General features: G+C 49.5%; 9 protein-coding genes across 12 annotated transcripts; 5 read left to right on the top strand and 4 right to left on the bottom strand.

Moving 5' to 3' along the window:
* The first annotated feature begins 417 nt into the window (after positions 1–417).
* FOIG_07838 (uncharacterized protein) lies at positions 418–2,940 on the top strand. The gene has a single exon (XM_031207544.1). The coding sequence runs from the start codon at positions 1,272–1,274 to the stop codon at positions 2,340–2,342; it is 1,071 nt and encodes a 356-aa protein (XP_031063077.1). The 5' UTR covers positions 418–1,271; the 3' UTR covers positions 2,343–2,940.
* On the bottom strand, positions 870–6,120 carry FOIG_07837 (uncharacterized protein). Of its 3 annotated transcripts, XM_031207542.1 has the most exons (4): positions 5,851–6,120; positions 4,816–5,625; positions 3,216–4,748; positions 2,577–3,164 (listed from the first exon to the last, which is right to left on the bottom strand). In XM_031207542.1, the coding sequence occupies exons 2-4, from the start codon at positions 4,816–4,818 to the stop codon at positions 2,979–2,981; spliced, it is 1,722 nt and encodes a 573-aa protein (XP_031063075.1). In that variant the 5' UTR covers positions 4,819–5,625; positions 5,851–6,120; the 3' UTR covers positions 2,577–2,978. The 3 variants fall into 3 exon arrangements, with proteins under 3 accessions (XP_031063074.1, XP_031063075.1, XP_031063076.1); XM_031207541.1 differs by having other exon boundaries at positions 870–3,164; positions 4,816–6,120; XM_031207543.1 differs by lacking the exons at positions 4,816–5,625; positions 5,851–6,120 and having other exon boundaries at positions 3,216–4,811.
* Positions 6,121–7,303: 1,183 nt separating this feature from the next.
* On the top strand, positions 7,304–10,947 carry FOIG_07836 (uncharacterized protein). Its single transcript, XM_031207540.1, has one exon. It carries the CDS (start codon positions 9,019–9,021, stop codon positions 10,165–10,167), a length of 1,149 nt encoding a protein of 382 aa, XP_031063073.1. The 5' UTR covers positions 7,304–9,018; the 3' UTR covers positions 10,168–10,947.
* Positions 10,948–11,320: 373 nt separating this feature from the next.
* Positions 11,321–12,470, top strand: FOIG_07835 (uncharacterized protein). The gene is made up of 2 exons (XM_031207539.1): positions 11,321–11,588; positions 11,636–12,470. The coding sequence occupies exons 1-2, from the start codon at positions 11,524–11,526 to the stop codon at positions 12,312–12,314; spliced, it is 744 nt and encodes a 247-aa protein (XP_031063072.1). The 5' UTR covers positions 11,321–11,523; the 3' UTR covers positions 12,315–12,470.
* FOIG_07834 (uncharacterized protein) lies at positions 12,375–13,125 on the bottom strand (the record flags this gene model as incomplete). Its single annotated transcript, XM_031207538.1, has 1 exon — positions 12,375–13,125. The coding sequence occupies exon 1, from the start codon at positions 13,026–13,028 to the stop codon at positions 12,375–12,377; it is 654 nt and encodes a 217-aa protein (XP_031063071.1). The 5' UTR covers positions 13,029–13,125.
* Positions 13,126–13,332: 207 nt separating this feature from the next.
* FOIG_07833 (uncharacterized protein) lies at positions 13,333–14,645 on the bottom strand. The gene has a single exon (XM_031207537.1). The coding sequence runs from the start codon at positions 14,501–14,503 to the stop codon at positions 13,430–13,432; it is 1,074 nt and encodes a 357-aa protein (XP_031063070.1). The 5' UTR covers positions 14,504–14,645; the 3' UTR covers positions 13,333–13,429.
* Positions 14,646–14,792: 147 nt separating this feature from the next.
* Positions 14,793–16,546, top strand: FOIG_07832 (DNA replication regulator SLD2). Its single transcript, XM_031207536.1, has 2 exons — positions 14,793–15,078; positions 15,127–16,546. Exons 1-2 carry the CDS (start codon positions 14,925–14,927, stop codon positions 16,329–16,331), a joined length of 1,359 nt encoding a protein of 452 aa, XP_031063069.1. The 5' UTR covers positions 14,793–14,924; the 3' UTR covers positions 16,332–16,546.
* A 622-nt stretch (positions 16,547–17,168) lies between these two features.
* On the top strand, positions 17,169–21,382 carry FOIG_07831 (DNA (cytosine-5-)-methyltransferase; the record flags this gene model as incomplete). Its single annotated transcript, XM_031207535.1, has 2 exons — positions 17,169–17,174; positions 17,225–21,382. The coding sequence occupies 2 exons, from the start codon at positions 17,169–17,171 to the stop codon at positions 21,227–21,229; spliced, it is 4,011 nt and encodes a 1,336-aa protein (XP_031063068.1). The 3' UTR covers positions 21,230–21,382.
* Positions 21,383–21,502: 120 nt separating this feature from the next.
* On the bottom strand, positions 21,503–25,543 carry FOIG_07830 (uncharacterized protein). 2 transcript variants are annotated; one of them, XM_031207533.1, is made up of 3 exons: positions 24,648–25,543; positions 24,150–24,600; positions 21,503–24,101 (listed from the first exon to the last, which is right to left on the bottom strand). In XM_031207533.1, the coding sequence occupies exons 1-3, from the start codon at positions 25,073–25,075 to the stop codon at positions 21,840–21,842; spliced, it is 3,141 nt and encodes a 1,046-aa protein (XP_031063066.1). In that variant the 5' UTR covers positions 25,076–25,543; the 3' UTR covers positions 21,503–21,839. The 2 variants fall into 2 exon arrangements, with proteins under 2 accessions (XP_031063066.1, XP_031063067.1); XM_031207534.1 differs by having other exon boundaries at positions 21,503–24,600.
* Positions 25,544–27,828: the final 2,285 nt, after the last annotated feature.

Here is a 27,828-nt window from a genome sequence, read left to right as displayed (position 1 = left end):
GTGGCGTTGTCTTGGGGGGAGAGTACCTTACATAAAGGATGAACAACGCAAGAGAGTGAAAACATAACTTTTTGTTTTATGTATCAGCGAGAGTCAACATATGTATCAAGTAATTGTCGTCCAACACCATGAGAATACCCATGATGATGCTCAGATATAGCATGAACTATCATCAAAATCAACCAAGGTTCAAGTGAACTGGAATAATATCGCTAAATTGCAGGGTGCTCGCTCACCAAAAAGCGCTTCCTTAGCCCCAAGCCCCCCTGGTCAGGCACCCCGTGGACCCTGGCCCGAGAAGCCTACCGCGCCCCTGAACCATTCCTCTTGAGGCAAGAGCTAGAACGCCCCACCGACATCTGAACCTCAACCTTCTCCAACGGTTGGTCTTGACTCTTCCATCATCTCCAATCAAATCACATCCATGTTCATCTCAACAACGTCAACGCCGCAGCAACCGACCAACCCGCCCAAGCAAGATGAAGGACACGCTCATCACGAAAGGTTACAATGAATAAGCCTCTCTAGCTCAGGTGCATGGTCCTGGCCCTGGCACTGGCTCGTCGCTTAGTCTGTCGCTACTCCTATCGTTCAGCTATACTGTACGCATGCGTGGCATTCGCTCTCAATGATCCTTCGCGATAATCACATCTCCTCCAGCTGCGGAGAGCCGAAGATGGCTCACCAGTCGCTGGAGGGAACGTGCCCAAGTGGGTACATCTCCCTCTCATTCTGATCAAGGCCCAAACTCGAGATGCAGACCCTGGCCCTCTCTAAATCCAAGGGGCCTCCTGGTGGACCACAACACCACCCATGCTCAAAGCATCTTGGCAGTCCGGCGTTTTGTGGTTGCAGTCTACTCCCCTGCAAGAGACATTGAGCTAAAAAGAGGCGTTCCAGCCCAGTTGGTACTACGCCCCCGACTCTGGTTTCTCTTAATATCTAACGCTTCCTGCCTCACCTCAAATCCGGCTTTTCAGTCTTGTCTATCACAACCACCACACTCGTTCAGTCTCTATCGTGACTTTCCATTCATTTCCGGCTTCTGCCATTACGATCCTTCCAGCATTACAGCAACCAGCGTTTCTCACGTTCCAACTCTATCCTTTCTTTTAGTGAAGCAAAACTGTGTCTTGCTCGCTGCCTGACTGTGGAATTGACTTCTACGGCCATTTGAATCGCATCGCAAACCGTTGTCATAGACAAATCTGAAGCTACCGCAAAAACAAACCACTTAACCAAATCACACCCAAACCACCTCAATCTTCAAAATGAAGTCCGTCGTCGCTTCCATCGGCATGCTTGCCGCCGTGGCCAACGCCTACAACTTCCCCCATCACGCCCACTACCGCCGCGACAATGGTACCGACACCCAGACCACACTGACCGTCAAGACCACTGTCGTCGAGACCATCACCAGCTGCGCTCCTACCGTCACCAACTGCCCTGCTCGTGACCACACTGCCATTGCTCAGCTCCCCGAGTCCGACAAGGTCACCTACGTTGAGACCAACACCGTCATCCTCACTGAGGTTGTCTGCCCCGTCGCTGACGCCAGCTCTATCTACACCTCCGTCCTCCACGACGCTGAGACTGGTGGTGTTACTGGCAAGACCCTCACTGCCCCTTATACCGCTTCCGTCCCCATGACCACTGGCGGTGCTTACCCCCCTCCTAAGGAGGGCGACAAGACCGTCGTTTCCGACTACACCACTGAGCAGGTTGTCACTCTTACCCAGGGTGACGAGACCATCACCACCACCATCCACAAGACTCTCCAGACCACCATCACCGTCCCTGCTGGCCCTGAGGTCACCGACGACGGCTCCAAGGGTAACGGCACCCCCGAGGATGATACCACCACTACCACCACCAAGACCAAGACTGGCACTGTCACCAAGACCATTGAGCGCGTCGGTGAGACCAACCCCGCTTCCGGCGGTGACAACGGCTACAGCACCGGCAAGAGTGAGGAGGAGGGCTCCAAGGGTACTGGCAACGGTTCCGGCAACGGATCCAACAACGGTGGCTCCGGCTCCGGCAACGGTAACGGCGAGTGTGTCCCTGAGACCGTCACTGTCACCGCCCCTGCCTCCACTGTCTACGTCACTGTTGTCCCTGAGGCCAGCAAGACCGGCAGCTCTGATGATGCCACCGTCACCGACAAGGCTGTTGGTGGTGATGACTCCGAGGATGATGACTCTGAGGACGACGATGACGAGGAGTTCTGCGACACCACCACCACCCTCGAGGCTACCGTCACCGTTGTCCCTTACCCCGTCAACAACACTGCCACCGGTGGCTACGCTAAGCCCACTGGCTTCTCTCGCCGTCTCCGATAAATGTCTTGAGACAACTCATGAAGTCTCATCTGTACATTACTCACCATTTGGTCACTTCTTGGTTAGGCATCTAGTGGAAGGGGGAATATCTTTGTATAGGTCAACTACTCTCCTGGATGTATGACAATTTACTTTTTTTGCTGCTTCCTTCTTCAAAATCAATTCAATGAGAATCATGAACTTTCGTCTTATCTGGTCCACTCAACAAATACCCTCTCGGGTTACTTGGTCTTGTTTCCTTTTGACTGTAGCACGGATGGGGTTGGTATATTGAAGCGCTTGTAGATAGATAGACTTGGGTTATGCTTATCTGGAATGTCGGTTCCATAGACCGCTTCCTGTCTCATTGAGTCTTATACACATATACATCTTGCTTTTCATACCACATATCCTTCCTGCTGAAGATGTAGTTGTGTAGGTGTGAGACAACATAAGCAATAAATATGAATGCAATGCCCTTAACAATGGCTTTAAAAAAACCCCATTTCTGGGTATTATCTGTACCTGCACCCTGACGCTCAGCTGAGGCCATGCGTTTATGCAAACTCATCCAAACCGTAATCCCAACGCCTTGCTCATCCATTCATGCATAGCCCAAGTAGCTTATTTCATCATCTCATGTCTTGCACAGAGCACTTATCCAAGGACAACCTGCTCATAAGCTCCTTCATCTAGATACCGCTGCAACACATCCTGTAAAGCAGCTTTTGTCCGACTCAGTTGTGGTGTGAGCCCATCAGCTTGTTGGAGGTTACCACGGATGCTTTCGACGTGGTCTGCTAGTTGCAGGGCTATAGGCTCAAGAGGTGTATCGACAATGTCCTGCTTTTGTGAGTTCTCCGGACATAAGCTAATGTCATGGAACAAACTTACCTTGAGACTTCCCTCATCTTTGGTGTCAGTAACAAAAGTTGTATCCTGATCCTTACTGGCTGGCCTTGATGTCGGTGCCAGAACATGAGCTTTTCGAAACAAATCCTTCCGCTCTCTTGTCTGCGCCCTCGCATTTGCCTCCAAGTTCCTCAGCTCTTCATAATCTCTCTCAAGCTCTCTCTCCATCCTCTCCTTCTCCGCCTTCAACAAGTCAACTGCATGCATCCCGGGCACAAGCTGTCTCTCTAACGCCGCCTTGCCATCGAGCACCGCTTCAAAATCAAGCTCCAACGCACGACCCCCATCAGCATCTAGGCGCCGTTTTGTAGTCTTTGATGAATTCCCAGGTGGGAAGGGTAGACCACGGGCGAGTTTACGTTCCATGCGGCGGTAGACGAGATGTAATGCTGCAGAGGCGTAGGTGCGTCGGTTGTTTGTTGGGGCCATACGTTGCAGGATAGGTTGTTGGGCGAGTTTGAGGATGGATTTAGTAGTGGGAAGTGATGCGCCCGATAGACCGGTCCAGTCTGCGGCGATTTTGGAGGAGCGGATTGTGCGTTTGAAGGGAGCGATGTGAATGTATGGCTTTGGCGGAGAGGCGAGAGATTCGCCTGAATCGGAGAGTGCACCGTCTTTCTCTTTGCCACGACGTTTCCTTTTATTCGTCTCTTGTTGCTCTTCTTGTGGTTCATCCGCGTTCTCAGTTGATGGTCTTCCCCCTTTTGGGCGACCGCGCTTCTTGGGAGCTTCTTCAGGTTGATCTTCTGCGTTTTCCTGTGCTACACGATCCTTCTTCTTCTTCTTGGACTTTTCGGCCTTGCTGCCCTTGTTATTGGCATCTTCGCCGAGATCGCGCCGAGAATTTTGTGGACTTCGTCGTGGTTGCTCCTCTTCTTCAGGTTCAGGCTCGGGCTCTTTCGCTTCACGTCGCCGTCTCTTTCGGGGTGCTGGTGCTGGTTCTGCCTCTGGTTCTTCCGGCTCGGGTTCAGGTTGTTGAGCTGCCTTGCGGCCCTTTTTTCGTGATTGGGGCTCCTCCTCTGGCTGCTCTTCCGGCTCTTCAATCTGTTTCTCCTTCGACTTCTTCTTTCGTTTTTGCTTTCCAGCATCTTCTGCTTCCTCCTCAGGCTCCTCATTCTGATTCTTTTCGAGAGATGGGCGCCCGCGCTTCCTCTTTGGTTGGGCTGTCTCCTCTACCATTTCTGGCTCAGCCTCTCGCTCATCCTGATTCTTCTCTAGCGAAGGGCGACCGCGTTTTCGTTTCGGTTGCGCTGCATTTTCTGTCGTCTTTTCCGCATTCTTATCCTCAAGTGAAGGTCGACCACGCTTCTTCTTAGGTTTCTCCGCCTGCACTACTGCTTCCTCGGGTGCATCTTCTTGCACTTTTTTCTTTGGTCGTCCTCGTTGTTTCGGACGCGCAGCTTCTTCGACATTGGCTTCGTACTCGTCTGGTCGATCTTGCGACGCGCTGGGGGCTTGTTTGGACGCGTTTGCAGGCCTACCGCGCTTGCGCCCTTGCGGTTTTGGATCTGGAGCCTATCAAAGAGAGTGCATGTTAATCGCGATGGTCGTGTGAGTGGATATCTGTTGCTCTTTTACTTACCATGGTGTTGTGTAAGGAAATGTTTTGTTTTGTTGATTTAATTACGGGCCAATGAATTGATGATTTGAGTTTCAGCGGCTCCGGGCGCTGAGACGGGGAAGCGGGGCAGCCCGTGTCTGTCTCCGCTCAGATCCGGGATGGAAACGGTTGATGGATGTCATTCTCGCCTCAGTCATGATCCAAATTTAGAGTTACACTATAACGTGTGCTATAGACAGTTTCAGTCTTTATTACTGTGCGTATTTTACAATACGGTAAATCTGAAGTTTCCTCATCTCATTCTGTCTGTTGAACGTACACGCCACTCACTGTATCATCAGACAGAAAGACAGTTGGATCAACACTCGCAGCACAAGCCACACACAAATGACACGAGGCTCATCTTACTAGACTCATCGACTTCAGCTAGAAATGCCAAAACGATAAGCGAAAGTTTAGCCCGTTTGTGCGATGCAGCTCCCCCAATGCTACACGATGATGCCATCAGACGTGTGCCCTCGCGATAGGCACGCGCGCGACAAAACCCATTTTCGTCAGACTCTGCAGGACAGACGACTCGATTCCTCGCAGGAGCGGAATACGCAAATGCGTGATGACGATGATGGGCCGTTGAGCAGCGTCTGCGTCTCGGTACCGAACAATGGGTATCAGTACCCTCATGATCCTTCGAGTACCTCGATTTCAAGCCTGTAACGTATCATGTGTTTTCTCTCTTTTGTGCGTTGCTTTGCATCTCACCGAGTGTCTTATTCGTTTGATGTTTGACAACTCATGCATTGCATTACGAGGCCAGACAAGGCCTCGTCGAGTCTGAATGAATGAATCAAAATCTGACCGTCTGAACATTATTGCATCTTCTATCGACAGACAAATACCGCGCACAATATGTAGCACAGTCTCCAAAATTTAAGAGTCATACCAACGTGTCAAAAGTCTCAACAGTGGTTCCCATCGACTAACACAAACAATGCCCTTGTCGATTCCCTGTGGATGGAGAGAAAGAGAAGAAAAAAAAAAACACAGACTGGACCGTACCTCGAGCATTGATGCCCAAATCATGGATGTCGGTGATGCCCCCTCGTATGGATCTGATAAAATGGGTTGGTCCACGACGGCGCTTAGAAGAAGTTGTGTTTGGGCATTGAGTGATTATTTTGCTTTTCACTCGAGGTCTCGAAATCTGTGGGATCCATTCAATCGTGCAAGGGTTCTTTTTAGATGTTCCACTTGATCAAGGGCTCTTCCATTCAACTTCCATTTCAAGGTTGTTTTCTGTGTTGGCAGCGACCCGACGCTAGTGCAGGGCTGGGTTAGAATGGGCTCGGTGAGAGTTGACTCCCTGCTTTCACATGAATCTTTGAAGACGTGGAATGGACAGAGCGGGCCGTTCCATGTCTGAGGATTCGCATTATATCACAGTCTATACTATACTGAGAGCCAAGACTGGCTAAGGTTGTTTGTTGGCACTGATATAAAGGCAATGCCCAAGAGTCAAACTATCGATAACTAATCTAACCATGGGTATGGACTCCTCTATGCCAACTCTGATACCCATTATAGAAGTGTCGAGTCTCTTCTTGTTGATTTCACATTGATTATTTTTACTTATACATCACATACATTTTAGACCCCCAACTAGATATTCAGTCAGCTTCAGTGCAAAAAAGAGGCGACTGCATAAACCTGTATTAAGACAAGGCCTGCCTGCGTGACAACGAAACCGTCCGATCAGTCTCGATCTAGACCTGTCAGCCCTCAATTCACCCGGAACCTCTTTATCCAGGTCTGAGAACCAAGATCAAGACCAAGACTGTGGAACCAGAAAAGAGTCTTAGTTGAACCTCTTAGGCCTCATTCACTGAGACATTGACTGTCTACGGCCCAACCTCCTCTTTTTTTTTTTTTTTTGTTCTACAGACCCGATCCGAACCCGGCCCCGGCCCCGGCAGTCCAAGTTGATCATCCATCCACTCTCCTCCTCCGCACGAAGACGAAAAGGGCCGCTTCGCTTCTAAACAGAGCCGAGCAGCAGAAACTCTCTGCGCTAGACTAGATTCTTGAACTAGAAGCGCGGCTGAGGCTCAGATGCAAGGACATTCCTTGTTGTTAGGCTTCTCTTATCTATCCACTGGCCTGGCCTGACTGATTGTCTTCTGTCTGTCTGTCATCGTACATTTGATCAATGGCATCATCGTTGATCAGCTTCTAACTTTTTGACTTACAGTACTGCTGCTGCAGACTTGATCATCGCTGTACTATCCCGTACCAGGCTGGTACCATTGCGGTAGTTACATACAGTGACCTACATACCTCATCGTCTTTTCAATCTGTTGTGCATTTCACTTGCTCATCACTTTTGTCTCTGTTCATCAAAGACCGCGGAGCCTATCAAAGGTCGTTTCTCTACAGTAAAGGTACCCCCTCCGTCCACAGGCTCCGGCCGGTGCTCGCCATCCGCATCTCACTTGCATTGCATCTGAGGTGCTCTTTACTTTTTTTTTCCATCTGGCACTTTCCCCTCCTCTTTCTCACACTTTTTATTTTTCTTCTTCTTCTTCTTCTTCTTCTCTTTTCCCTCTCATTCTTCCTTTTTTGTCATCTTCACTTGGATTCTCTCAAGTGAATGACAAAAGAGCTACGAACGGGATTGATAATCATCTTCAACCTTATTAATCTCGACGACGAGATTCTTCCTTCTCTGTACTGCACAGACAGAATTGGGTCTTAGCAGTAGCGATATAACTTACTTCGAGACCCTACGATATTACGATAAGCGGACTGACAGAGATATCTTGAAGGAATATCTCGCCCGGTCCCTGTCCCCTTTCTAGGACGACTCTATCGCCTGTCTTTGGAGAAAGACTTATCATGACCCCAAACACAAGTCGCATATCATCCTCTCCGTGTTGGAGGTTTCTCCTCTGGGTCCTGACTCCCTGACTATCGCTACTGTTTATTGCTCACAGCAGACTCATCCATTGATATCTGCCATTGTCTCTCCACTACCAATTGATCGTCACAAATATCGACATCGTATCGACTGGCTTGAGGCCCAAAGTTGAATCAAGCGAGGATCTACCTGACTGAACCTGACGAGACACCCCCCGCGACAAGCAAAACCCGGCCTTGACTCGACTTGGCTTGTGCGTTTGTCCCACGTCTTGTCATCATCTCCGCTTCTTCTATTTTGTTTCCTTGAACCTTCTATTTTTACTACTGATTTGTGACTCTCCTGAATTACAAGGTCAGTGCTGGCTTTTTTAAAAGTCAAACAACACTACGGTATCAAGGGCCTGAAAGAATAAATCGCCCAACCAATTCTATCGCCAATCACCCACCGCATCATTAAACAAACAGCCTGGACTTGACTGGGCTCATTTGACTGGGGCACCCAATCGACTCCATCTACGTTCCCCTCTTCACTCCCACCCTCGGCCACTTGGGTGCATTGCCTTGCATCGTCTATGCTCTGCTGGCAACTGACTGGACTGGGACTCGACTGGCAGCCCCGCGTAGTATTGGCCTAACCCAGCCCAGTCTCTGTATCCAATTGCATAACTATACCCACGTCAACACCCACGCTCACACCCACGCCCACGTCTTCATACAGCACGCACTGAGCCCAGCCCAGCCAGCACCGCTACCGCTATTGCTACCGCTACTACTGCATCTGCATTTGCTTTGCCTTGCAGTAGCCAACAGTTGCAATTTTTTTCCTTCTGCCGTTTTTTTTGTCTTTCGTCTTTTCTTGTTCTCTTTCCTCTTCGTACCAAGGCAAGGCAACGCATTGTTCTCTTGCCTGGTACCTCAACCTCAAAGCGGACTAAACCGCCTCACTCAACTACACCCTCACTTGATCTCACCTCACCTCACCTCACCTCACCTTACTATTTTATCTTACTCGTTTTACTGCCGGATCGGCTCGCCTCCATCCGTTTGTTTACCCCACATCATAGCCAACCAAACTACTTGACTACACATCCAATACTTGTCGTCGATCGATAAGACCCTTATCGACCCAAGTTACTTGTCGTTGACAGTCTTACTCGAGACCAAGACTCGAGGCTTGTTAGACGACTCATCTGTCTGTCCATCAAAGGTTCACACCTGGACACAATTGGGATTCCTATTGTCCCATATCATATATACGTTTCTTGTTAGACCTCAACTCTAAGGTCTACCGATCTATACACCACATCAGCCATGCCGCCAAAAAAGAGCCTTCGGCGGTGGCCCGCGACGCCAAATCTTAACGTCGCTCAACTTCGAGCTCAAGTACAAGAAGTCCAGAATCAACCTCTCACCGCCGACCCCAACTCGCCACCAGAAACCCCCACCACATCGCCGCCATTCCTACGCAAGACCAGTCTAAAACCTCGGCGCCAACCTGACTTTCATGATTACTTTCAGTCATTGGATTCGGACCCTAACATCAAGCCAACTGGCGATGGACACCAATTCAGCTATCAGCCTTCAGTTGGCCCTCATCAGTTAAGCCCTCGCTCGTCTTCCTCATCCGGCATGGCCGACGACACCAGTGATGAGGACAGCAGTAGTGAAGATGAGGATGAAGAAGATTCGGCAAGTCCCAGCATACGAAGCATGGGGAATGCTACTGGCCCAGCCATCTCCTCACCAATTGACGACTCTGCTATGGAGCTTGGCGATGATGACACCGACAGCTCTAGTGATTCAGACACTTCAGAATCTGACTCGGGCTCAGAATCCGACAGATCCGGTGCAACAGACGAGGCTGAGACCTCTCACATTACTGTTACTTCAACGGCTACGGCTACAGTTGCTTGTAATTTCACTGTCGAGGATATTGACCCTATGGATAGCGATTGTGACGGACTCGATGTCCTACAACCTACCGAGATTGAATCCAATCGCAGTCGCTCAAGGTCACGAAGCAGGAAAGCCCACAAGACTATGGTCAAGGATTTTAGGAATCTCACTTGCAGCAACGAAACATCAGATAACGAGCAAATTCCCGAGGGCGATGGCGAACTCGACGAGGAAGCGCAGTTCTTGAAGCGCCGCGAGCAAATCAAGAAATTTCGACGTATGAGTATGGGTAGCAGCTTTGGTAAACGGACACACAGCGAGCTCAGCGACTCTGAGGATGAGGGCGAAGGGCTCGACGCCAACGAGGTCGGCTCCAGCGCACGTCGTATGCGGAGAAAGATGCATCGCACCAGCCTATTATTCCATGATCCGCCCCCTGCGCGGATCGAGGAGCTTGAGGAGCCAGACTCCAGTGAGGATGAACTTGTTGCGCACCAGCATCTCGCAAGGGAATTGCCCTATTGGGCCATCGAAATTATGGAGATGGGCTCAAGCTCCAGCTAGAGCGCTGGACCCTGCAAGCCACGCACATCAGCTGCGACAGCCATTATGCTACCCCGGCCCGCATAGGCATGAACATTAATGACATTACGAGGACGAGAAGGCGACCAGGGGTCCCTCTGACGACGATAACGACTCACCTTTTCGCATCCCACGAGCATGACACCGCCTACACCGACCAGCCCCTGAGTCTACCGGGGTTCGGGCAACGGTGAACCATTGATTGTGTTCGCCTTACCTTAACCCCATGATCAATTATGCAACGGGCAGGTACGGATACTGAAGGTTGAGGAGACCATTTGATCAGAGAAAATGATATTGCATGTTTTGCATAGAATTTGCATTCAGGCCGAATACGGAATTGTCTCATTGGATTTCACAGGGATACCTTTAGACTGTTACGATATGTCGAATTTGTTTATTGAAGATATAAAGATGGGCATGATATTTGAGCACAGAAGATCATCATATATATGCGGAGAAGACATGGATATAAGTCTGACAGACAACATGAAAGCGTTTGGCATTTATCATCATTGAAGCAATTCTAGAAAAAATGGGATAGACTGGGAGTTTCTTTCTCGCCCGTTTGATGTAGTGGCAATGAACCATTGCATAAGTTTGATAACGGGCGGTAGCTTTTCACCTCAAACTGCTAGTAGGGCGTCGCTTGATGCCACTAACTCCTGCATCCTTAGAACCAGAGCATTAGATCATCTGTCTTGTCCTTGCAGTTCTGGCTTCGACTGTGTGAGTGAAAGGTCTTGGCTTCGTTGATCTACAGGGGTCATGAAGCTTAACAAGTACTCTGAAAGATCAGGACCTGCGTAGATGTGAGCTCTGGTTGAACTCAACCATGTAATTTCTCAATGCACTGGGCATGCATTGTCAACTCCTTTGGTTTCATGAAGCTACTCCCAGTATGTTAGCGTTGGTCGCAATCATGAATGCTATCCTCAGATACGCACTTGATTGGCAAGATTATTCCCACGACTGATAAGGGACAGGTGAGATATAGTATGTGGATGGATCAACACCTATGGCTGGATAGTTCAGCGGCTCTTGCAACATAGCTAGTCTGACTGTTAGGTTGATGATCAAGACCTAGGAGCTGGCGTGTAAGTGATTGCAATGTGGGGGGTACTTATCGATAAGAGCTGCCCGCGTCCCTTGATTGTTTTGAAACTCCACCACCGTCAACACAAGCTATCGTCTCTATCATCAAATCGCAACTTTGAGGCCATTCTCCTCCTCCGCCCTAACAAGTTGACATACACAATAGATCTTGTGGTTTTTTCCGTATATCCATAATATAAGAACATTTATGAGTACGAGAATTGAACGACGGCCACGCCCATCATGTCGCTCATCTCTGCGCATCTCGAACAAATTGGCTATTCGTGCCAGGGAATTGACTCTCTACCGTAGGTAATACACATTCCTTGTGTGTCAATCGCTAACTTGCCTTCAGGTTCCCTCCTCCGAAGATCTTCACCAACGCCCTCCTCTCAAACCATGACATCACATCTCTCATCCGCGATACAGAACCCCACGAACGCGCCCTCTTCTCCGTCCCACCACCTCCTCCGCCCTCAACAACTCTCAAACCCACAGAACCGGAGAAGAAAAAGTCCTCGGGTCGACGACAAACTGTCTTTAATGTAGCCTCAGGCGAAGTCACCACAGGACCTCCACCCCGCACCGGCACACATCCCCGTCGACAAACGGCCGTAGCAGCTGTCTTAGGTGGTCAAATGCACGAGGAACTACGGCGCGGAGATTCAGATCGCAAAGGCGACGTCGATGTAAATGTTCTTCTGCGCGGCGCAGAAAAGCTCTGCGGTGTATACGAACTCCCAGGGGCGAGGGAGCGCATCGCTGCGCTGAGGAGTAAACATGCACATGGAAAGAACACAGCGGCGTATTACGAAGCGCGCGTCGCGGAGCAGGCAGAGCAGTTGGCGAGTTTGGATCATAGGGATTGGTATGATGAGGAGGAAGAGGAAGAAGAAGAGGGTGAGGTTTGGACGGAGGATGACTTGAGAAGGGAGGAGGAGGAGGCGAAGGAGATGGAGGTGAAGAAGAGGGAGCTACAGGTGAGGTTGAGGCAGATGGAGAAGGATCTTGGTGGTTTGATGAGAATGTTATGATACCCTTATGAGATGTAAAAATCTTAAATATGATATTCTACGGGATTGAGGCAGGGATGTCTACTGGTTCTCAGTAAGCAGCTCTTCTCTCGCCATAACGAGCTTTTCCAGAATCTCCCCAACATCCTCCGCTCCGTCAATTGTGTACTTATCATTGATGATGTACCGTGGTACACCCCTTATGCCCTTCTCTTGCATCTCATGAACCTCATTATCAACCTCCTCACCCCCATCGTCGCCATCCAACCACTCCCGTGCTTCGTCCCTCTCAAGTCCCGCCTTGACCGCTGCAGTCACCAAATCCTCCTTACTAGTTATATCTCCACCATCCAGAAAGTACATCCTCATAATCTCCATCGCAACCTCCGTCTCCTTGCCCCTGAGCCGCCCCAACTTCTCCAATCGGTGCGCATCTCTGGTGTTTCCAATCGTAGAGTTAAAGTTGAACTCCACACCCTCTGCCTTAGCGATACCGTTGAGGCGGGCTTTGACTGATGGTACTTGGTCTTCCCCCCATTTCGATGCTATCTTCGTGATGAGGGGTTGGGTGGGTGTGTTGGGATCCAGCTGGTAAGCGTGCCATTTGGTGGTGATAGTGTCCGTTGAGGAGACAGTTTTGAGATAGAGTGCTATGGCGCGGGATAAACGGAGGGCGCCGATGAAACACCAGGGACAGACGGGGTCTGATATGACGGTTATAGAGATCGTAGGCATGATGGTGGTTCTTCTTTATGATGCTTTTCAGGGAATCTGCTATGAAATATTGGACTGGATAGGGAAGATGTGATGGAAAGATATAAGAGCAGGTTCAGATGGGATCGGGTGTATTTTACATCCGAGACGACCTTTGGTCAACTCCGATTTATAAGTGCTTTTTGTATACGCCATCTTTGAACTTTCAGGAGAAAACGGGCATAGACTCATCAAGAGGGCGGAATTCCGCCCGCCAAGGAGTTCTGCTTCGTAAGCTATGATTTCACCGCAAGCTTGTAGTGAACCTCGGATTATTCCAAACACATCTAGGGGTAATGCAATTCGTTATTCATTCAGTGGAGATTGCTCTCCGGGTATCATATTCTATCTTGCCTTATCCAAGCTCCCTTTATCATGCCTGACTAATCTCTATGCGGTCTTCCATATGGTTCGTGTCTATGTACTTCTCGGGGGCGTTGTGATCGGCCCCCGGGACGATAAAAGTCTCCCTGTCTTCGTGGTGTGTCCCAATTACGTGCGCCGACGTTCTTTGACTGGCGTTGGTCTTGCCTTGAACTGCCAACCCCTCCAGATTCAGCTCTAGGGCTGCTTGGTGCAGATACGTCGTATTGAACAGCCCTATCCCAGTCCGCAAGCTTTGTATATGGACTTCTAAGCCATGCTCTTAGCTCGTGCAAGAAGAGGCGCGTGTTGTCTCGGCCCAGAAAATCCGAAATCATCTCCTCGGCTTGGCCAGCGCTGCCCATGATATCCACGGATTTCAAAATGGCAATGATGTATTCGAGGAGGAACTCAGCATTATTGGCTCTCCTTCTGTCAACCGCATCTCTCTGTGAATTCACTTCGGGTCTTGGCTCTGTCTGGTCGGCATCGGGGTTTAAGAAGGAAAACACTCGCAGCTCTCGACGAATCCACATTCGCGCGCGCGAGACTAAGTCGCTATCTGAACAAAAGGCCGCTGGAGTCAGTTCGCGGTATCGAGACAAGCGATTCGACCCGACATGTTTTGAGTATCTGTTGTGGCGATACACATCCCTCCGCTTCGCGATCTCATCTGAAGGACTCGAGCTGGCGGTTACGTAGCGTGGTTGACGGGGATATGGACGAAGTTGCGAGTGACGCCGGCGGAAATGAGGAGGGAACGCAAGTCTCCTACGTTCAATTTGTGGTGCCCGGGGCTCTGACGCAGGCTCAGCTACGGTGTATGTCTTTGCGATAGGTTCATCGAGACCGTGGCGAACTTGTGAGATGACAGCTTTGCAGAGCGGACACTTCGGTGATTGCTCAAGCCAGCTGAGAAGGCAGAGATAATCAAAGTTTCTGTGTTGACAAGGAATAGCCTCACAGGCTTCAGAAATGCTTTCGAGGCAGATGACGCAGCAGTCGGTGGCGTCTTCTTGCCCGGTCGCTATTTCGTCGAGGGTGCTTTGTAGGACTCTACGTTGGAGATCATCTGTGTTTTGGTCTGTTTCCATAGCGTACTGGCGGATTTGAGACGCTATAGGGCTGGCCACCTGGCGCAAGTGGTGGTGTATCCAAAACACCCAGGTAAGAAAGCGAAGATAAGATGTTATCGTTTGGTGTAGTATGAAAAGAAGATGATGAACGATGAATTAGAAATGGACTTGATTTAGGTGGGGGTCCGGAACTACGTACCAAAGTTCGGAGCGGGTGGGCCCGTTAGCTCCGTACCTTCCCTGCAACTGCCATGACGTGAGACCCATTTTCGCGTTGAGTGGTTCGCGTCCCGCATTGGCAGTTACAAAGGGATCCATCTAAACGCGTTTTACCTGCAATCGCGACACTCAATTCCACTTTCCCTCATGACCATTGTTTCTTGCATGTTTCTTCCAAATTCCGATTTTCTCATAAACTCACATACGAATAAAATATTTCATGGCTATAGCAATGGACGAAAATTTGAGAGCAGAATATGAAAGTCAATCACAGCAACTGCGCATCGACTTGAAGACTTGGGAGACAGAATGGGCAAAGACACACGAGGGCAAGAAGCCAGGAAGAGGGGACATCAAGGCCAACGAAGAGATCGGTAGGTCTTTAGAGCAACAAAATAACCAACCGGCTAATCATTACGCAGCTTTGAAATATAAACAATATAACAAGGTTCGAGATATACTCTCGGGCAAAATCCCACCTCCCTCGAAAGAACCCAGGAAGCGAAAATCCGATACTCTACCAGCACAGACACCCACCAAACGTACCAAACACACTCAGACTCCCTCCAAGAACCGTACACAAGACCATGATGAGGAACTCATGAACACACCAGCCATATCGCGAAAGCTGTTCAGTCCCGCGTCGGTGACCTCAGTGGGTCCGACACCACAAAGGGATGGTCGTGTGCTTGGCCTCTTTGACTTATTGGTAGAGAAGGAGCTAGGAACACCGTCGAAAAAAGATTCTCCGACCAAATCAGAGTCCGCACGAAAGGTCAATGCAACTCCGAGCAAACGATCAGCTGCCATGGATGACGAGGAGAACGAGAGGCTTGGCCGAACCCCTATGTCATCTAGTAAACGACAAAGACTGAACCACTTCATGACCCCGTTGAAGAACAAGGATGGAAACAGGGATGCCGTTACGCCCTCTTCGGTCTCGAAACTCCAATTCGATACACCCGCGTTCTTGAAACGCAATACTCTACCAGTTCTTGACGAGAATGGCGATTTTGATGCCCCAGCACCCCTACGGCTACCGCGCAAGCCTTTCACACGAGGTCTCAGTGAAATTGTGGCGAGTCTTCGAAAGGTGGAGGAGGAGACCTTGGACGACGACTTGGACGCATTGCGCGACGCTGAAGAAGAAGGGATGGGTGAACCTAAGCCCAAGACGTTATTCCCGTCGAAGCCAAAGGATGATGTTCTGGTAGAGGAGACCCAGACACGGCAATTACCACTTGGTGGTTTCGATGATGAAGCCTTGTACGACAGCCCAGTGGAGGAAAATGGCAACCCGACTAGAGTGTATAAGAAGAAGGGTCAGAAGCGAACTACAAGAATGGTCAAGATGCGTCCAACTCGAACCAAGCGGCCCGAAAACATGGGAGAGAACCCTCAGAGCGATATTGAGAACGACGAAACGCAAGCTGATGGTGAAGATGCTGGATCTGATTTTGAGGAAGTCAAGGAGAAGAAGCCCACACAGAAGAAGGAGGGCACTGTTAGGAAGGCTGCGCGAAAGGTCAATGAGCTGGCTCATGCAAACTTCCAACGGTTAAAGCTTAGGAATCACGGAGCAAAGGGCGGCCCTGGTTTTAATAGTAGATTCCGGCGACGAAGGTGATGAGCCATTTTGGTCATGGGCAAGAGGGTTATTATGAGATGCATTGCGTGGCGTTCTGATTCGAGGCATATATATACCAACAGACAAGGAGAGGTTATTTGTTACATTGTCCAGTTCGGCGTAGATGAGCGTTCAAGCTGGAATAGAATTAAGAGTCTCTGAGATTCATTCTGATCATCTACTTTTTGACCTTATGTCTCGTACTGGAATTATTTATCTCTACCTTTTCTCTTTGTAAGGTACCTTAGGTATGCTTCAAAAGAAGATGGAGTTCTTGCCAGAAGATCCAGACGTGGGTGGGGCTGCGGACCGTTCAGGGTCAGCGCTTTCTCACTCACAGCTGCCGAGCCGGTCTTCAGAATTGACAGTGATTCACATTCACTGAGAGGCCTTGAAGATCAAACAAAGAAACTCGATCACAATAAATACACACAATCGTCTCGCTTCAACTTCTTCTGCTCTCTTCCTTCATAAAACACGCAGACACACACGCTCCTGTTCGCCTAAATCGACCCTCCTTTTTGCGTACAACGGCTCGAGCCTTTCGCGTCTTTATAATCACACTCACTCATTTGGCCTCGTTGAAATTGAGGCTTTCAAGGATTCCTATTCGCGTCTTAACTTTCTTTATTTTGCTTTCTTATTGTTCCTACACACAAAGCTCGGCCTTTCTACATGGGATTCTCTTGGCATTGTCAGACCTGTTGTTCTCATCAAAAAGATGATACGGGAGGTATAGACTGCTTGGTGTTGTCTTTCAATTGAGTTTTTCGCATACAATATCCCGTTCTTTTCATTGCTTTTTAGTATGCAATAGCATGGGCCTGGTCCTTCAACATGCCCGTAAGATCACATCTCAAAAACAGAATGGCTCGGCTGCTGACGCTGACTAGCCTATCGATCTTGACGAAAACGATGTTGTCGATTTGACGCTGGATGAGTTCCAGAATGAAGATAATGTTATTGACCTCACACTAGAGAATTTCGAGAACCCGGACATCGACTGGCTCTCGAATCACAATGACGACTTTGACGGTATGTTTGGCGACGCCTTTGCTCCGAGGGAGCCTCACACAACCGCCACCACCACTCATGATACACCTAAAATGTGGACCAAGTTTGGTGAGATGGAGGAGGAGGAGGAAGAGGAAGAGGAAGAGGAAGATGGCATGAGTGTCATGGAGCGGGTTGACCTGTCACCTAGCCCACCCACCCAGAGTCCTCCTAACTGCGGCTCAAGTCCCGAAACCCTTTTTGAGGACATTTATCCTGAAATGCCTAAACTTCCTGAATCCTGTGTCATGATAGCTGCAGATCCGGATCTCGAAGTTGGTGATGCAGATGAGGGTGCTTCAGCTGAGGTGGTGGAACAAGAAGATATTACAATGGAAGAGACGCCGGACGTCCCTCTCAGCGATAATATGAGCGTTGAGCTCCCCGAAAGTCTGCTCTTGGTACCGAGGTCATATTACGAACCATTCGAACCGGGTGTCCCAATCCTTAAGGAACGCGAGGCTGTCGCTCGACTGCTTGAGGTGGCCGAAGAGGCCGGTCAGGGTATTGACTTTGACGACTTTGTTGAGTTCCAACTTAATGATTTCGCAGTCTACTCCGACCGTCAAAGATACGGCCAGGAGATGTGCTCTCTCCACCACCTCCATACAAAACACGGTTTCAATACTGTGTTCTTTGACGGAAAGTTGAGTGTTGGTAGTACTGTTTTCTACATTCACAGCGTGGAAATCAGCGCATTACCGATCGAGAACTACGGTACATTATCAAAGCACACTGTCAGAGACAAGATTTGGGTACGGTCAGTTTTAAACTCAGAACGCGAGATATACTACCGGTTGAACACCCCTGCCAAGGAATATCGTCGTTTCTTTGACCCGTTCCTGTGGGTTGCAGATCTCGCAAAGCATTTCGTGGATTACCTCAAGTTCAAAGGGGAGAAAGACGATCAAGTTACGATCTTCCATTTTAGATCAAATTTCAGCATTTGGCTGGCGAAAATGCACCGCAATGCACCAGATTTCATCTCGTGGAAAGGGCAGCACATAAACGATGATTTTAGGACGGCGATTGTGGCCAATGTTACATTTTTACACAAGGAAGCAATCGGTGTTCTTGGGCACAGAAAAACATACAAGCACGTTATCTGGGCCGAGGTATGGGAATTTACGCGATACAAACTGTGCCCAAAGACTGTGCCCAGCGAAGACGCAGATACTGTCGTCACCCAGTACATTTACGACTGCTTCAGTCATCAACCCTTCGGCCACCGTCTCAAGGCCATCCCTCTAAGCGAAACGACTCAGTCTTTACGAAATGCACTAATCAAACAACGCCATCTTGAATTGCCAGCCCCAGTTCATGATAGTGCTAAGACCATGACAATGGCTGGACAGAAGCAGATTCGAGCAATTCGAGCAGGCGATACGATCTCGACCCAACGAGATGCTGAGGGGTCCGGTACGCAATGGCGACGTGACGTTGCGCATGGGTTCGATGACGTCGACCGATGGTTCGCCCTGGTACAGCGCGTGCGTGTCAACAAGCGTGGCCAGAGAACGTTCGATGTGATTTGGTACTATCGACCCGTGGATACGCTATGCGGTCTGATGAAGTATCCTTGGAACAACGAGTTGTTTTTGTCGGATCATTGCTCTTGTGATACAAGAGCGAAAATCTCCGAGGACGAAGTGTCAGGGGTTCACGAAGTCGAGTTTGGGGGGACTTCGGCGACTAAAGCCGAGTTCTTTTGTCGCCAAACATACATATGCGTAGAGCGAAATTGGGTGACCCTTGAGAAAGACCATTTTCGTTGCATTCATCTGCGCGAGAGTTCTCCTCAGGCGCTGGGGTTGCGAACTGGCGAAACACGGCTCGTCATGATCAACAAGACTAGTGGTCGATCCGAGCCTTGCGAGTTTCTAACCTTTTATGAGGAGGAAGGCAACGGCATATACAGGTTTCGGAAGTTGTTAAGAAGACACCAGGTTGATCCGGCATCCAAAGCTCGACCCAACGAGTTGGTGTACAGCTATGTCGAGCCGCTTGTCGAGGTAAAAAGTTCGCGTATTCTCGAGCCATGTTTTGTTCGTTATTTCAAAGACGGAGAAACAATACCAACGCCATATGACCGTGACGGTGTGGGGGGGTTTTTCTATTTCACCCACGAACAAGTTTCCGACAATGAGACTGGAATGAAGTCATGTGTTGCGCTATCCGAACCTCCCTCGTCTATACAGCAGGGCTACGACCCATCGCAGTCTATTCCACGACTGCGAGGCCTGGACCTCTTTTGCGGTGGTGGTAACTTTGGTCGTGGGTTGGAAGATGGAGGTGCTATCGAGATGCGATGGGCGAACGACTTTGACGCAAAGGCTATTCACACTTATATGGCAAACACTGCAGGGCCTTCTGAGGTATCTCCATTCCTTGGGTCTATAGACGATCTCCAACGTCTTGCTATCGAAGGCGAATTTTCAGACAGTGTCCCACCGATTGGAGATGTGGATTTTATCTCGGGCGGTAGCCCTTGCCCTGGCTTCTCTCGGTTGACCAACGATAAAACAACCGCCGCTCAGCGGAAGAACCAGTCGTTGGTAGCAGCTTTTGCGTCGTGCGTGGACCTGTACCGTCCACGGTACGGTCTCCTTGAGAACGTTCCGGGAATCGTGCAAAAGACCGCTAATCGAGACCAAGACGTGTTCAGTCAACTCATTTGTGCTATTGTAGGCTTGGGTTATCAAGCACACTTTTTCTTTCTCGATGCTTCTGCCTGCGGTTCGCCTCAGCGTCGTTCTCGCGTGTTCCTGGCTTTTGCTGCACCAGGCCACCGCTTACCTCACAAACCATATCAAACCCATGCTCACCCGCAAAATACTTCCAGACTTGCTCTAGGTATTCTTCCCACGGGTGAACCTATGGCTGAGCGTGCTATGCCGGCTGCCACGCCATTTGACTTTGTGTCTGCAAGTGCTTCCACTGCCGACCTACCCCCTATCTATGATTCAAAACCGGATATATGCGTGCCATACCCCGACCATAGGGTGTCTGTAGGCATAACGCCTCTAATGCGAAGTAGAATTCACCTCATCCCGACTCAACCCTGGGGTATGAACTACGCACAAGCTTGGTACGGTCGTGACCTGAAAAAGGCTGGTTCAGGCGTCATGACGCCAAGTGAGCGTCTAGCATTCCCTGAGCGCACCGATCAGGGTTTAGGACGAGCAAACCCAAACTCGAATGCATATGGTCGACAACGACCCGACCATCTCTTTGTGACAATCGTCAAGACCCAAAGTCCGGACGATGCGAAGAACGGTCGAACATTACACTGGCGTGAGCCTCGCGCTTTAACCATCATGGAGGCACGACGAGCACAGGGGTTCAGAGACGATGAAGTCCTGTTGGGTATCCCAAGTGACCAATACAAGATTGTCGGCAACAGCGTTGCGCGTGAGGTCGCGGTCAGCTTGGGTGCTGTATTCTGCGAGGCATGGATTCAGAGCCTCGCAGACGAGCATCACGTACAGGGTGGTGATCATGCCTCCACTGCTGTAGTTCCTTCTGTGGCGCCGGCTCGTATGGGTGTCGAGATTTCCCCTATCACCAATATCAGGAGACTTGAGTCCGAGTCAGCCTCTGTCGAAAGCACCCCACGGTCTCGAAAATCCAGAAGTGAATCTCGAGTCAATCAAGTTTCGTCTACACCGAGCTCGACTCCTCCTACTCCTCTTCAACCGTCTACTAAGCATAGCCGTATCGCTGTCAATATTCGCGGATCGAAATCTCTCAGGACAGACGAATACAACAGCCCTAGCAGGGCCACGTCTACGGCATCCAGTCGTTCCAAATCAAGTAGGTTACGGCATAGCACCACGGGTGAATAGTTTTGTATAAACGAATATCGGAGCTCAGAAGACTACATATAGAAGGATGTCTTGACATGCGAACCTGTACTTCGAATTTTGAGACCTGTGGGCATCACAAAATGGGGGGTCTCTCATGTAGACCAGCTACCTGTCACAGCTAGCTTTGTGGCTTCTCCTTAACCTCTAACCAGGTGTTGGTGAATGGGATTCACGACAGGCAAGAATACAGTGACTGGTGAATTAAACTCATTATGTTATTGTCAATTCTATTGATCTCATCGTCTTATTGACACCCCTCCACCATATCATTACACTGGAGTGATGATTAACAACCACCCGGAAGCAGGAGAGTCAGTGACAGATGATGCACAAATAAATCGAAGCAAATTTAGAGTGGTTCAAAAGTCATTACTGTCGTTACGGTAGCTCGCTAGTTGCTAACGTTGATAAACTGTTGAGAAAAAACATGCTACTCCAAAACTCCGATTCAACCTAATGCTGATATCGCCTTGCTCTTGGATGCACCCCTTCTCGTACCAAAAATAGCCAGATTCGATGTAAAACGCTGAAGAAAACATATCGCTGTTTCAAAACCTCTTCCAGTATCGCGTTCCGTCCGTCTACCCCTCTACTCCGATGTCTCCAGATCCTTAAGGGTCATCACCTTGGCGCCCATAGGGATCTGACCACCTCGCATCTTGATGCTGGCATAAGGAACACCCGATGCCTGTCCCAAGATGGTAACCAGCTCACGACCTGAAACAATAAGGTCCTTGCCGGTATAACCCTTGATGGCGCATTCCTTAAAGATATGTCCGATCAGGCGCTCACCGAGGGTCTCGATGCTGCGGCCACTGGCCCAGCCTTTGTCGTTGCTCAAACGCTGGAGCAGTGAGAACAAAGATGTGCGAGTAGTAGTATCCATCTCTGGTGTAGCTTGAATAGTGATGCCCACCTTTCCAACAACTTGTCGTAATTGCTCGATACACTGCTCCGTTCGAAGGGGGCGGAAAGTGAACTCGGTAGCGAACCGACTCTTGATGCCTTGGTTGCTACGCAGAAGACGGTCCATGTCCTCCTCATAGCCTGCCAACACAATGATAAGCTTGCGTGCAAACTGAGGCTTTGTCACAGCATCAACAAGCTCGCTGACTGCTTCTTCAGCAAACGATCCACGAGCGCCATTGAGTCTGTATGCCTCGTCTATGAAGAGAACTTTGCCGAGTGCCGATTCGAGCAGTCGGCGTGTTTTGGGACCAGTTTGGCCACAATATTCACCAACAAGCTGTGACGCTGAGACATCAACGACATCTGGTGCGGCAAGCAGGCCCATGTCATAAAAGATCTGGCCAAGTTTTCTCGCGGTCGATGTCTTTCCAGTTCCGGGAGGACCCTTGAAGACATATGTGAACGGCACATAGGGCCGAGGGTCGACATTGCGCAGTCGCATACCTTGCACCATGTACTGGTACGATTCGAACTTGGAGATGATTTCCTCGAAGCCGACAAACTCGTCGAACAGGGCCCGCGTGTTTGTCACAGCTTGTGACAGCCGATCGTAGTTGGCATCAAAGTCCTGAGGTTCTAGAGGAACTTGGTCGAGATCCTCATCCTGTGGTTTCTTCTCTTTAGCAATGCGACGGAAACGTGCTGAGATGGCCTTGGATAAAATATTGTCCACCTCACCGCCATTGCCAAAGTTTGGCCGAACAGAGGCTCGCTTCAGTACCTCCATAGCAACCTCACGGGCCTTGTCGGTGGCGACCAGCTTCTCCTTTGCCAGCTTGAGGTCTAACACCTTGCCCAAGGTATCCTCGCTGAAGTTTTCAAACACAAACGCAGTATCCAGCGGGAATCTTCGGGCCAGACCGGGGTTGGCATTTGCATACAACTCCTTCATCTGGTCAGGGTAACCGCAGAGGATAACACATCGATCCTCTCCAGCAGCTCCAGTTACCTCTGCAACAATCGTGTCGATGATCCCGCCTCTGAAATCACCGTTCTTAGAACTACCAGCACTTCCGTTGGTGCCTGGGTCAAGCATGTGGGCATCATCTATGATCAGAACATTGCCCTTTGCTTCCCTGAGGGCTTCTTGCGTGTTGTTCTCTGATCCTCCGATATAGCGATCCAGAAGATCAGCTGGAGTCTTCGTGACGACATCGCCCTTGGACAAGAGGCCGAAATCTGCGAGAATTCTACCATAGAGCTTTGCAACTGTGGTTTTGCCGGTACCTGGAGGTCCCAAGAAGACTCGGTTTGGTGAAACATGCAAAGGATCGTCGCCACGCATTTCTCGGATAAAGTTCTGGTTGACTTGGTTGACCACAGCGAGTATCGACTCCTTAACATCGTCCAACCCGACAAGTTGTTGAAGCTCTTTCCAGGCAGGGCTCTTCTCGGGACCAAGAGAAGGCTTGTTGCCCAGTAGGTCTTCTTTGGTCATTCTGAAGTCTTCCAGGTAGTTCCCTGTCTTACGAGCCTGAATAAAGCGTTCAACTTGACGCCTGCAAGCTTCGAGAAATGCCTTTCTAACTGGCCAGATATTACCAAATGTCTTTTCGCTGGCCCCTGAAACGATTCTGCGGATCAGAATCTTGACATACAGGCCATCGTAGCCGCCCTCGACTTCCATTTTGCCCTTGAACCACTTTCGCATCATGCCATGGAATACCATCTGGAGCTCTTCTGCTGTGTAATTTGGCAACTTCAGAACAGGAAAGTGATTGGAAACCTCAGCACTGTAACCCATCAAGTCTGACAAACCCCATTCGCCATTGCCGGCTATAATGAGGACAACTTTTCCGGGCAGGTCTTGTGAGCGAACATAGAGGCTCCAGAGATTACAATCGTCGCTGTTCATTAGGTGAGCGTGGTCAATGATGGCAATCTAAGCAAATTAGCGATTCATAGCCTTGGTAATAAGATATTCACTTACGCAGCCACCGCAGGCATTGCTTGTGTTATGTATGGTGCTCAAAGTCGATGTTTTAGACATGTTATATGCCGAGAATCTGTTGATTCCAGTGAAAATACCAGACTTCTTCACCACGCCAAGAGATATCAGGTATTTGGCATAGAGGCGAGCCAGCATTGTCTTGCCTGTCCCCTCACCTCCCATGAAGACTGCATCAAAGTTCTCTTTCTTCAGATCGGTCTCACGCCTCTGAGCGGCCTTGACTCTCGCCTTTGCTTGTAAGAAGAAAGCCTTGACTTCTTCGAGGCCGGTTAAAGACATGACTCGGTCGAGGTATTTGTTCTCTGCCTTTTCCACCTTCTTTTGTCGCAACCATTCGATTCTTGATGGGGATTCATCTTGGCAAGCTTCGGGTTCTAGGCCGTCTATCGATTCGTTGTCCGAGTCGTCGGTGTCTTCTTGCTGTGATTTTCTGGGACAAATTAGTGGACGTTTCCAAGCACCCAAGGTGCCACTTACTCAATTTCATCCAGAAGCTCTTCCATCATCTTGCATAGTTCAAGGAATGCTGGCTCTGCCAAGACAGGTGGCTCCTCTTCCACCACAGGTGCGTCCTCAGCTTCAGACTCGGAATCATCATCAGTTTCATATGGAATATCACCGTATAATTTCCCTAGACCAAAGCCATCCATATTTTGGTCGTCGGCATCTTGATCATCCTCCTTCAGAGGCTCCTCGGGTACAATTACAGTCTTGGAACGATTGCGCCGCCTTCTCAAGCGCCGGCGGGGCTTGCGAGTGGGAAGAAGGCCGAGAAGACGGCTCACAAGGAAGTGTGGTTCATCGGTCAGAAAGTCTCTTGCCCATGAGGGATACGTGGATTTTGGCTTGAGACCAAGTAGCCATGTGACGGAAAAGTTGATATCAGTAGATTCAAGCTCCATCATTGCATTGCACTGAAATGAAGTGAAGTGAACTGGATGGCACTGGAGCTGGTTTGTTTGCTCTAAGATAAAGCTATAACTCCCAAATATGGGTTATTCGATAGCTAGCAAGCTAGCGAGCAAGCAAGCAAAGATAAGTGGTGAACACGCAGGGACCGGGCGATAGCTCTGCGGATGTGCGGATGGGACAGCCGGAGCGGGGGTGGGGAGAGAGAGGGAGATCGCGTGCGAGGAGATGATATCGATAAAGACCTACGAAAGGCACGGGAGAGAGGAGAAGCGGTCTAGAGAATATTCGCTGAACTTGGGAGGCGAGCAAGCAGCTATCGAGGAGACGCTGTAAAGATAAGAAGAAGAGGAGAAAATCTGGAATGTTTGAGAATGGAAGAAGAGAAGTTCAAAATTAAGGCTGAGGCGGTAGCTGCCTGCTTAGTTGTTTGATGTAGACTGCAGGCAGCCAATGGAATCGATGTGCAAGGTGAGGTGAGTACGACAGTAAGACGGGGGCTGACCTGGAGTGCCATTGAGGTACCTACAGTCTGCACCTTGGCGGGCACGTAACGAAAGCATGGCATTCATGGTGCGATGATTTCAACGCTGCTTGATATTCGTATGTATAACACGTGAAATGACTATGAATATGTCATGTTTCAAAAATACACAATACTGCATTCATCTCAAGCCCAATAATACACATTGTATACATACACACATCTTGAAAAGACAATGGAACTCTGCAATCTTGTGTTACTTTCTAAACCAGAGCTTAACGCATCAAGAAAAAAGAGTCACCTGGGCAGTCAAACTGGAGCTACTCAGACTAGGGCTCCCTAGGCGATTCAACAGAGCTCCAGATATTCCCATGTCTCCCGCCTACGCCCCTGTAAGACGGCGGCTGCCTCATGCACTGCCACGAGACAATAACACATTGGATGATGAAGCTGAAGAGAAAAGGCTTCAATTGGCTGTTGCTGCCTGCAAGAGATGACTTGCCATTGACAGTCGATGTTGAACAGGGGACCTTGATTGTGTGGCTCCTTGTTTTTCGGGGTCCATAGCTGTCAACATTTGCTGATCTTTAAATGCAGGTCTCCTGTAATGTCTAATTTTGTTGGCTCTTTGAAACACAGGGCACTCTGCACGCACTCTCGCTCAAACATCAGCAGACCAAACCCTCATAATACTCCTCGTGTTGATCTACATTAAACACTTCGCTTAAACTAATCCATTGATACTCCGTCCGTCTTCCAGGCATTATCGTGTTATCAACCTCGACAAGGCTGAATCCAAACACGACTCTTGCACCAATCAACCCTCTCAACGTGCCAGCAAAGACCCGCCGCTGCCGAGCTGCATCCCGTGGGGGGGCGATAGATGAGTCCACCGGAGGCCGAAACCCAGCCAAACACAGCGTCTAAACACCGCTAAGAGTCCACTGTCCGCGCCAGGATTTAGCGATTCGGTGGAGATAGTTCGCCCTGCCGTAGTCAGCGGTGAGGCCTCAAAGGGAACTGGACGGGTGCTACTGAGCGTAAAGGAAGTTTGAGGTAGGACATGTTGAGTGATGAGGGGAGGAGAGAGATGATGAGAGAGTTATACGCCGAAGATTCGAGAAATCATGTACTTGTGTGTTGTGCGTGTGTTTGACTCAAAGCCCGAGGGCTTTCATTTGTCGTGGTATCAGCAACTCGACTAATAATTGGCATCTCGAACAGCTTGATGCCTTGCAGATAGACTGAGCTAACCTAGACCATTGCTCTGCCATACATCAGCCTAACTGTCCAGCCAAGGGGAGGCAAGAAAACTTAGGACCTCAATCCTAAATGACAAAAAGCCTTGGGTAAACTTAGGTGAGACTTCACTAGCCTTTGGACTAGTTATTTTTGACACCTAAACTTGGGGTCTGAAGTTTTCTTGCTCCCTGAGGCCAGCTTAGGCTCACATGTGGCTCCAAGTTAGCCTTGACTCGAAACATCAAACGATCTTCAACTTCACTAGAAGATCTGTAAAAATCTATTAGCAATATGTTGTCGATTATACCCGCAGAACCCACGGCATTAGCTAAATGCTGGCCTCAACTGCCGGGTCCAGATCACGGAGAGCCCGGATCTACAGGGTATTTCTGGGGCAGTCATTCATCATCCAACAATTGGATATCATTGCTGTCATCCATAGGCTTGAGATTTCGTCTTCATTGACAACAATGGGCAATTTGTTTCCAACACCAGCTACATGGCTCTATATGGAGTGATTTCTATATGATGGACGGTACAAGAAACCTTTTTATCTTCTTTCAAATAATTTTTTTTTAAAGGCGTATTCCAGTAATATTGTTGCCATGCGAGGTACAAGTTGCTGAACTTACCCTACAACTCAACACAACCTAGCCTTTGCAACGACCCCATCAACTCTCTCCTGTAAAAATTCTTTCTTGGCACGCACTGTTAGTGCGGTGCTAGGAGCGGGATTTTCTGCAGGCCACGCGACCACACAAAAACTGCGGGGACGCTATCGGCTCCCTAACAGCAGTTTTCAGAGAAGGAATTTGGAGAGTTCGCCTTCTCTGACAACACCTTTGTCGGATCTAATGGCGGCACCTCAGAACCAGAACGCCTTAGATATCGGAGGACGGTGCCCGTGGCATCGGTAGCGACATCCTCCCGATCAACGACGCCGATTGCGATGGGTTTTTCCCCTTTGAAGGCAAGCCGCACCGCCGGCCTCTGATTCCTTCCCAAGGTTTTTCCCTGCCGCCA

The sequence above is a fragment of the Fusarium odoratissimum genome (assembly GCF_000260195.1).
Source record: "Fusarium odoratissimum NRRL 54006 unplaced genomic scaffold supercont1.11, whole genome shotgun sequence".
Taxonomy (NCBI): domain Eukaryota; kingdom Fungi; phylum Ascomycota; class Sordariomycetes; order Hypocreales; family Nectriaceae; genus Fusarium; species Fusarium odoratissimum.
This window is presented reverse-complemented; position numbering and strand designations above follow the sequence as displayed.